A 10,443-nucleotide genomic window follows, 5' to 3' on the forward strand; every position below is an offset into this window, starting at 1 on the left:
TTTTGCCCAGAATAAGAGAAAGACTTAAATAAAAATTGCAATTTGCTTACTATTTCTGGCCCATTTTTGCGGTCACTTGACCTAACCATTTTCCATCTCTTTGCATCATGGGTTTTGCTCTGTTTTTCAGAACTGTCTCCCAAATTGCCAGGCCCAAGAATCTGTTCTTTTAAGAGTGCAGCTCTACACAGTCTCAGTCACAGATTACCACAGTGGAGAAAATTATAGCTGCCACTGCCAAGCTATGTATTTACGTCCTCCTTTCCCACAGGCAAAGGTTGACACCAGAACTTTCACATGAACAGTCATGGAAGATTAGCTCAGATAATCTGTAGATCACTTTGAAAACAAAGGCATGTTGCCTACATTAAATAAGTAAAGAAAATTCAAGCCCTGTCTGATGAAGTTTCCATTAGGTAGAAAAAATGTCAGTGTACAGTTAGTTCCTGGGAACGTAGTGGAAAATAAGGAAAAGGGCTTGCAATGACCAGTTGTTTTTTACTGTATTTGTTTATGACTCTCAGTCTCTCACAGATATGTACACATTGACAAATTTATCGCAGATGACATTCTCCCCCTCCTCCCATCTGTTTAATGTGGACGAAAATTACTATTGCACTATAAAGATGCACTTCCCCCCCCCCCAATTACTTAGTTATTCTTCTATAACTAAGAAGAATTAGGAAGCAACTAATTCTCAGACAAAAAGATGCAGTACAAAACCTAATCATCACTCCTCCATCAGCGGTTAGGGACACTCAGTTCTTGGATCAAATTTGTAAACTGCTTAGTGACCAGGCAGGTGGCACCTGTAGATGGAGAAGAGCCTTGCTGATGGACTGTGAGAGATGACAGTGAGAAAAGGGGGCCTTGTGCCTCATGTGAGGCACTTAGCATACAGATGTGTCCACTCATTTAATTTGCCTTATTGTGGGCATCCTGCAGGACCTGCTGCCATGAGACTGGTACGAAGGCCTCTGTGCAGTGTGTGGAGAGTTGAGACCTCAGCAGACAGCCCTCTTGGACAGTCTTTGGTAAAGGAAGCTAAGACGTCCACAGTTCTCCACCCCACTGCAGATTACACCCATTAGAGCAGCGGCAGCAAAATGCAATGCCTGTCCCTGTCTAAGCCACCCCAGTGTTCAGTTCAGCAAAGCAGTGCAAACCCAGGTACACTGGCAGCTGGAGACGAGACATTGTCCTGTTGACTGGGCAGGTAAGAGACACCCTGTTCTGCTGCCTACAGCAACAGGCAGCTGCCCAGGCTTATTTGTCAGGTTCCCTGGTTACCTCAAAAAAGGGGACCTGCAAAAGCTGAGCTGCTAAGATGTAAGCTGCTTCATTCAGCCAACACAAAATAACGGGCAGTGGCATGCTTTATAAAACTGACTCCGCACAGGAACCCAAGAGCCTCAACGCCAACCAACCCTGTTCTGGAGCTCGTTCTGACACCCAACTTTTGTCACAGACCGTGCCTTGGGAGGGCAGAGGTGGCATTGCTGTCATCCCTCTCCCTGCTTGTACCCAGCAGCTCAGCTGCACGCTGCCCTGAGAGCAAAGGGGTGCAGCAAGCACACTCCTCTGAAGAGCCTGGAATCTGTGTTTTCCTCCCGTGAGACTGCAGAATAACCACCACGCTCACAGGTACACCGGGGTGGAGCACTCCCAATCCATCTCACAACTGCTGCACCGGTCTTTCTATCCGCTGCTGGTGCAAGACGTGGATGCAGTCAGGACCTGCAGTATGCTCACAGTGCTGCTCCTCCGACGCGTGGTGACTGTGGTGCTCCAGCTGAAAGATACCACGCGGAGCTGGGCAGGGCAGCCAAGAGACAACAGCAGTTGCCTGGCTGGCTAGCAGCGGCTGCTCTCTCCCGCATACTATAATTTGGCAGCTCCTTATGCCAGCTCAGCAGCCACTCCAGAAGCCAAGCTCCAAGTGAGGACGCTAAGCAGCAGGGAGGGCCTGGGGAGAGAAACAGGTGTGGGGACGGGGGGAGGTTTTATTGCAGGAGGTAAAAGAAATATGAAGGGCTTGCCTGGGAGGGAGTGGCCAGCAGCCAGATGCTGGCTGTTCAAAGGCATTTGATGCATACTCTCATCCCTCTCGCTCCCTCCCCGACTTGAGCATTTTGACCTCAATCTGAGCCTCTGATCACCTCTGTGCAAGTAAGAATAACCATGCTTCCTCTAGACTTCCGCAGTGTGTGCATGTGTTGAGTACTAAAAGAAAAACTGCCATATTCAAATAGCCTACAATGAAAGGAAGCCAGAGCGAAGAAAAGCTCTTCAGGAAGGACGTTCTCTTCTGTATTTAGAGGCACAACACATATGGGCAGTATTATGACTCTTATTTCAGTGTCTTCCTGCAGGACAGCGAGCACGAAAATCTTTTGACAAAGACTGAACTGCCTGGAGGACACTCATTGCCCCATTTCAGCTAACATTAATGAAAATTAAATACTCAGATTGCAAAGTTCTTCCTTACGGTTTCAAAATGTATAAAGTGAGCCTGATAACATTGTTACTATTTACCACAAAAATGGTAAATAGCTATAAATAGGATCTTTCTATTAATAAGATAAATTTTCTAAAAATCCAACAGCAACTTTCTCTTCCCAAAAAGCCAAATAGCTTGAGGCCTCCCCTCCCACTGCAAAATCAAAGTATCCTCTTCATTACAATATCTGCTCTTTGTTACAATTAAACAATGAATTCAAAGCCAGTAGGGAAAGGAATTTTATTTCCAAATTTCTAAAAGATTAATACAAACAATAGAAAGTAGACAAAATTAAAAACCTATTAAAAAAGTTAGTTGTCCTTGTAAAAGTGCTCTATCAAAAACTGAAGGCAAATGACCAAGCACATTTTAGTAAGTTTTGTGTATTGCAAACCTTGACAATTATGCATGCAACTGTCTTTGGGTGTTCATGGATTTTTAGTGTCGGTTTGGTCACATTTTAAACATGTCAAGGAAATTCCACCACGGCAGTACCTTTACAAATACAAATTAGGAGAGGTATTACAGATTAGAAGTTTTGTAAGAAACATGCCTTAGGAATCAAGCCTGTGCTACACATCGTGTCCAACAGTTTCTAATATGTGTCATTTATAGACTTAGATGCACTTGAAAAAAAACTGTAGTTGGTTCCAGGTCTTGCTAATGGAAGCAAAATTCCCCCTGAGAACATTACTTCAGTACTAACAGCATTTAGTTCTATACTTTAACAATTCACTTTTTGGATGTTTTATTTTGGAAAATACAAATAGTTTTTGCTATCATTCCGGTGTAACAGTTTACCAAGGTAGGAGTAAGTAATCTGGTAAAAATTCATGCATTTTGCTTCTCTAAAATGTAAACTGCTCAAGTAATATTTGTATAGTTAGCAGAGTGTAGTAACAATGACGACGATTATGAAAAGAATAAGAGTTACATTAAAAAACTTTAAGAACATTAGCAAAAGATAGTGAAGTACGCATACACAAGAACAAACAGATAAATATCTAGGACATTGGTTTAGCCACACAAAAGTTAGGACACAGAGAAAGACTTTTCTTGTGAAGGAAAGGCAGTTGTTATTCATGTCATGCTTGAAGGCAACTCTCCGATGACCTTCCCTATAAGAGGAAAAAAAGATTTATTAAATGCTGTCTTCCTAAGCTGATACATTTCTCTTACAAATTATAACACAAAAGCTCCTTTGCACTGAGAAAAACTGAATAACCACTTTCCTTTGTTGGATGTTGGCATCCTTGAATATTATAAAATTTGTTAATTGGCTTTTCAACTTTGCTCTCATTTTTTATGATCCTAAGATAACTAAATAATAATAAACTAGATAATTGACCTACCAGCAAAAGATGACTAAATGACATCTTGAGCTGAGCTATACATTTCTAAAAGTATCATAAATTAACCATCAAACTGATTTGAGAAAATATTTTGTATCCTGTCTGGATGATGCAATCACACTTGAATCCTAGAAACGCATACATACATGCACAGAGACACAAAAAAGATAAAGCAGAAAGGCTGCTTCAATACAGAAGAACGCATGCAACAGTCACTATCAATTTTATCTTATTCACAGGAAGAATTAAGGGTAGCACCTAAATTGAGAAAATCTTCTGCTTGTGCTTCCCCTCCCCAAGGTTTTCTAGAAGAGCATCTCATGCTCAGTTGTTCTCTTCAAGTTCAATCCTGTTTTGTCAAACCTATGTAGCAACAATCAAAACCACGCTATTGATGAGGCACAAGCACAACTTGCAAGCTCAGGAATCCTGGCACCGGGAAGGGGAAGATTTTACAAGGACTTTATGTTCTAGTTTAAATTCTGCCCTTAAAGAAAACATTCATTTTCACTTTGATAGCACTCTCAAAGAAAGAACAGAATTCAGTGGTTCTTCCTCTGTCTCTAGTTTTTTCAGCTCTTTAGCAGGAACTATTTTTATTTTTTCTTTTAAAGGAGAGTAACCCCTTCTGAATATCCTGCTCCCATGTTTGTTTGTCATGCAGAAGAAATAAGATTTTCCAACAAAAGTTATGGTGTGATCCTGCCCAAGACCGCTAGCACACATGGCCTTTCTTCCTCCTGCTGCAATCACTGATATCTGTGTGACAGATGGGAGAGACAAGAGTGGAAATCATGGAAATGGATCCCAAAGATTTGCAAATGCTGGACAGTCACCCACCCACCCTGCAGGTGTTATGCAGGTACAAGCCACGCAGAGCACTAAGGCAGACAGAGCTCAGGGAGTATCTCATCCTTTAAACCTGTGCTGAAAAAGGTTACGAAGGATGTGATTACAGACTGCCTCAGCTCCTCTCTGCTTCCACCGCTTTTGGTGCTGTACCAACAGTAACAACAGAAAGCCTAAGGACAGACACAGCCAAAAGAACTGCAATATGATGTTGAAGACAAAACGTATATTAACAAGGTTCTTGCTTAAGCTGTGAGCCAGTCATCAGAACACATGCAACTGCCATGGCTTTGTCTTACTTCTTCAAGCTGGGTACGTGACTGGTTTTTATGTCTGGATGTGTCAAACCCAGCCATGTGTCACAGACAGTTTTTATTATTTTGGATGCTGCTGCTGACCCTAGAGCTGCTCAAAAACAAAAACCGACCAACCAAACAAAAAAACAACTCATAAACAAAACACCTCTAGAAAGAGCTGTAGGAAAGAGACATGCTTCAATTGCCACACCTAAAAGAAACAGAAAACAACTTGTAGAGCCAGCAGGGAAGTGATGAACACTTTGCTACCTAGAACTTGACATTCAAACAACTATCACCATGTGCCCTTGTCCCTCGTAGGGCTTGAGGTTGTCATTGTGTCTGTGACTTTATTACCTGATTTCAGAGTAGAGCACAGGATCGGGGTTCTCGAAAGGGATTGCTCCCTGCAGGAACCCCAACAAGCAAGGCATCTTTGCAGGCATTTTGCATACAGTACTGCTGGAGTTCTGCAGCTGCCTGAGAGACCTGTGTAAAGGAAAAAGAAAAACAAATCCAGAGAGGAAACTAATTCATTCCCAAGTATCTATTAGGCATTTCCTCTTGAAGAACCATTATCAAACAGAGCTGGAGAGCAGCCAAGTCAGCTCTTGAAGTCTAAAAACCAAGTAAATCAGCACAGACACACATTTACAAAGGTTCGATGAAACACGCATGAAATACTATGCCAGTGATGAGCCAGAGGAGCGCAGAGGACTGAGGTGGAAGTGGATGGAATTTGTCCTCCTTAAAATGCACAGGGCCATGACCACAATATTTTCCAATCTACTGTACTGTTTTCAGGTTTATATTTGAACTCTTATATCCTCAGATAATTTATAAAAAGGATTTTCATTGCCAAACTGTTAAGCAACACAGAGCATAACAGGGAATGAAAGCAAAAAGATGAGGATGAAAAGCTTTTAAGTCCAAATTGCCAGTCCCCTGGCAGTGAAGTGAGAGCTTCAAATCCACGCTGTGGCCCCCAAAGAGGACAGTCCAGAGCTGCAGAACAAGCCCAGGAACCCAAAGGCAAGATGCCTCCAGCACTGAACTCCCCTGCTCTCCCTGTGGATGGCAAGTCAGTCGTGTGCCTGTGTTTTTGAAGGAAAACGTAGGGGAATTCCCAGTTTCTCAGACACGCATTGGTAACAGCTGCAGGGAACTGTCAAAATCCATACTGTCTGCTACATTTTTTTATAAAAGGAAATAGCGAGCATATTGGTGGGAATACAAGTTCCTCTCTGACCTCACCTCTGCCTTCATTACAGGACTCCTGAAACACTGATTTTTCTTCCTACACAAGTTTGCAGAGTTGCGAGCAAAGGGACGAGACAATAGCCCATCACAACAGGACCATCCACGCTTCCCAGCCTCCTGACTGAAGGGGCCACCCAGGAGCCCCGATGGGATTTTGGTTCTGGGCCATCCCATCTAACAGCATCTGGAAGTGCGTGGGAAATCTGGCCTAGCGCATGCTTTCGTTTGTTGTTTCGCTGCTGTCCTGTTCACCACCTCCCAACTCTCCTCCAGGATACTCATCCTGGTAACTGCCTGAATTTACCCAGCAGCTGTCAGCATTTCAGGGAGTTGTTAAAGGAGGCATTTTCCCACAGCCTCCCAGGTTCTCTTGAGCGGACTACGGGGAGAAGCATCCGCAGCAAGGATCCCTGCTAGTCAGTAGGCTTTGTCATTCCTCGCTTCCTTGAGGAGGACCTCTTTCTGGAGGCTGCAAAGGTCTCCCACCCTGCCCAGCCCCTCGGACCCCCTGCAGCATAGCACCCTTGCCTTCACCACAGTGCCGACCCCTTGCTGGTACCCGACTATGCACCACATGGCTAATCAGGCAGAGGTGCCACTTGCCAACGCTGATCAGGCCAAGGCTGCGTGGAGCTTTTTCCTGGGAAAACGAGCAGAGAGTCATTCAGGGCATGGCTTGCCCTATGAGCACGCACAGTTCCTCAGTGCGTCTCCTTCCACTTTGCTGCCAAACTCTGCAACACGTACTGAGCTATGTATATCCTGGTGCTCCTGGAAAGATAAAAACCTGAATTTTGGCATCTATGTGAGAATTATCTGTATGACAGCAAACTGTTGTTCTAGGACAGATCTGCCTACTCTTAGCCCTACCTATGCCCCTGTAACATTCTACCCTCCTCCAGTTCACACAGAACGTACAAGGGCTTCTGCCGCTATTTCATCACAGGACAAACACACTCCCTGCGGCAGCCTCCTGCGTGCAAGATGTGTGTGGGTACTTCTTTCCTACTTGGTTTCCTCTTTCTGTGAATATATTGTTCCTGTCTGCTTTTTTAGCTGGCAGGGTAAACAAAATCACCATTGGAACTTTGTAGTATGGGATGTATTTTTAAAAATCCTTTCATATCCAGCTTCCGTCTGAAAACACATTGTCTATTCAAAGTAGCCAAAACAATGTTTTCTCCTATCTCAGTGTCTGCTAAAACTGATCCAAGTGGTTTTTCACCAGCTGAATATATTCCTTACTGTTTTTACACTGCGTGTCAAGAAACCCAGATGACACTTTCTATGAGACATATTTTTAATTATGCATCATTTCACTTGTGAAAAAGACATGAACAGGTTCCTAGAACAGCAGACCCGGAAAGAGACTGCTGTGCACAATGCTGCAAGAAAGATAAGACTGAGGTCTCATCAAGACCAAGCCTCCCTGCAGTACAAGCAAACCCATAATAAATATGTAGCCTTGAGAAGTCCAGCTCCAGAATATGTTACCGCCACAAAGTAAACCCCAAGAAACTACACATTACATTTTTTATACCCCCTCCCCACCCCCCCCAAAAAAAAAGTGAGGAGGGGGTATATGCCTCAAAATGAGCAGGAACAGGGATCCAGGCTATTGCTGGTGGTATAAGGCAACAGAAATGTTTGGTCAATCATTTCTGCCTTAGACAAAATCCCTCTTGCCACAAGAGCCTACATTTCCACTCTGCATTGTGCTGTTTCTCACAGATTCCCACACATCACTGCAGTGATAAACTACAGTCACTTCTAGTGAATCAAACATCTGCCAATTCAGTATTCACTAATAAAATTTAGTACCAGTAATGAATTGATCGGGATGATGTCCAAAAGCCATCACAGTTTCACCTTGCAATGGGCACTTCAAAGTTTCACCAGCCAAGAACAGGAATAGTGCAAAAAGATATTCTACATTATTTTTACATCTATTAGCTAAGTTCCTGCAGCTCAACATACTGGCACTGTTGTCAGACTGAGAAGCTGGTGTTTTGTGACTGGCCAGAGAAAAATGGCGAATGCATGGAGGCAATGAGAGAAGAGGAAAGTGCAGGACACAAATTAATTTGACCGTCATCACAGCCTACGTGGCTGGAAAGACTCGTTTTTGCAAACCAGGTGTGGACCCCCCCACCTGCTGGGAATCAAGAGCTGCCTTGGACAGGTCTGCATGGGCAAATCCGGGCTGCCATAGCAAAAAAAAAAAAACCAAACCCAACCCAAAACCAAACCTTAGGAGCTGGCAGATGACAGGACCGCCTCACTAGCCTGTCTTTGTCTGGAAATCTGCAAGCAGGAGAAGGTTCATGCATGCGTAGAAAATCGCCTGCTTTCCCCAAGCGTGTCAGCGGGTACAAAAATACACCGCCTCTCCTTGCAAATCCCGCCAGCGCTCAGAACCGGGGGGGAAGGCGGCTGGCTCAGCTGCGAGGAACTACTCCTGATTATCATGCTTGCTTGTGCAGAATTAATGCGGTGCTTCTGCATTATTCATCACAGCTCCTTCCACCAAGGAACAGCACTTACTCCACCGCGCCCGCGGGGCCGGGAGCCGGGGCTCGGAGCCCACCCCCCCCCTCTCCCCCCCCCCTCCCGGGGCACACGCACCCCTCGCCCCCTCCTCCCGACTCGCTCCCAGGGCGGGCGACGCGGACAAACGAGGAAGAAATGGCAGGAGCAGCTCGTCTCCCCCGCCCGGGGAGAGGCAACCCCCGTCTCCCGCCCCGGGGGGGCCGGCACCCCGCGCCCCGGCTCACCTTGATCCTCTCCACGGCCGCCTCCAGCTTCAGCTGCTCCACCAGCCGCTGCATGGTGCTCAGGCTGCCCCCGACGACATGCCGACGCCGCGGAGAGAACGTAGGCAGGCGGGCAGCGCGGCTCCGCTGGGCGCGGCGCGGCGCGGAGCGGAGCGGCTGCCTCCGCCGCCGCGGAGCCGCCCGGGGAGGGGCCGGGGCCGCTCCGCCCTCAGCCGCCCCGGCACCGCCCCGGCACCGCCCCGGCACCGCCCCGGCACCGCCCCGGCACCGCCCCGCCGGCCGAGTCCCGGCGCTACCGCCGGCAGCGCCTTGCAACGGCCCCGGCTGAGGGCTCAAGCTGCTTTGGAGGCAGAAAACCTTGTGGTCAAAGTAGGACAAGAAGGGGGAAAAAAGGGGAAGAAAAGGCAAAAAAAGGGGGGGGGGAAGGGGGGGAAAGGAGGGGGGAAGAGGAGAAAAGGGGAAAAAGAGGGAAAAAGGAGAAAAGGGGAAAAAGAGGGAAAAGGAAAAAAGGGAGAAAAAAGGGAGAAAAAGGAAAAGGAAAAAGAGGAAAAAAGGAAAAAAGGGAGGGAAAAGGGGAAAAAGAGGGGAAAAGGGGGGGAAAGGAAAAAAGGGAGAAAAAAGGGAAAAAAGGAAAAAAGAGGGGAAAAAAGAAGGGGGAAAAAAGGGGGGGGGGGGGGAGATGAAAAAAAGGAAAAAGCAGAAGGGGAGTTCTAAACGTCCTGCAAAGATTTAACAAAAAGCCCACTGTGCCCACAGGCAGCTGGTAGGCTCAAACTGCACAGCAGCTGCTGCCAGCTTTGCTGCATCCCCCCAGCACTGTTCATCACCATTTCACTAGTGACCGTAAATAAGTCACTTCACTTTTTGATGGGGGTTTGCTAGCCATCAGAGTTTGCTGGCCTGCTAAAAAGTTGGCGGGATGAAGCTCATAGCCTCAGATGATGGGTCTGAACATAGGGACAACCAGCCATGGGCATGCTTGAGCCTCAGTCAAAGCCTTAGCATGGTCATGGAAAATTGCGCTGAGTGTGAAAGGGCCTGGCTCTGAATACCTTTTGGATATTGAGTGAAAGGTATGTTTCACCTTCTATACACTATATATTTGAAAGTACAAACATGCTACAAAACAGACACAGTTCTTCGAAAAAAGTTGATAGGAGGTAAAGTGGTTCTTCTCCAAGATTCTATTACCTTGCCACGCTTTTCCACACAAAGGTCTCACCACTACCCAGTACCAGCAATACTTGTTCATGCAAACACTCCTCTCTGAAGTCATCTCAATTTACACTGGCTTTACCAGGTATAGTATTGCAAGTCTCAGCAGTCTAATTCCTGCTTTTTTTTTCTTACGTATATAATTGCTTTGTCAACTTTATTTCAAGATAACATAGAGCCTGAAAATTCATGCCCAG

At 45.9% G+C, this 10,443-nt stretch overlaps 1 protein-coding gene across 1 annotated transcript; it reads right to left on the reverse strand.

Annotated features, from left to right (window-relative positions):
• Positions 1 to 2,726: 2,726 nt before the first annotated feature.
• GNG10 (G protein subunit gamma 10) lies at positions 2,727 to 9,175 on the reverse strand (the record flags this gene model as incomplete). Its single annotated transcript, XM_050912816.1, has 3 exons — positions 2,727 to 3,618; positions 5,355 to 5,486; positions 9,032 to 9,175. Coding segments are annotated over 2 exons (270 nt in total), but the record flags the coding sequence as incomplete, so codon positions are not given.
• Positions 9,176 to 10,443: the final 1,268 nt, after the last annotated feature.

The sequence above is a fragment of the Gymnogyps californianus genome, chromosome Z (genome assembly GCF_018139145.2).
Source record: "Gymnogyps californianus isolate 813 chromosome Z, ASM1813914v2, whole genome shotgun sequence".
In the NCBI taxonomy this organism is placed as follows: Eukaryota; Metazoa; Chordata; class Aves; order Accipitriformes; family Cathartidae; genus Gymnogyps; species Gymnogyps californianus.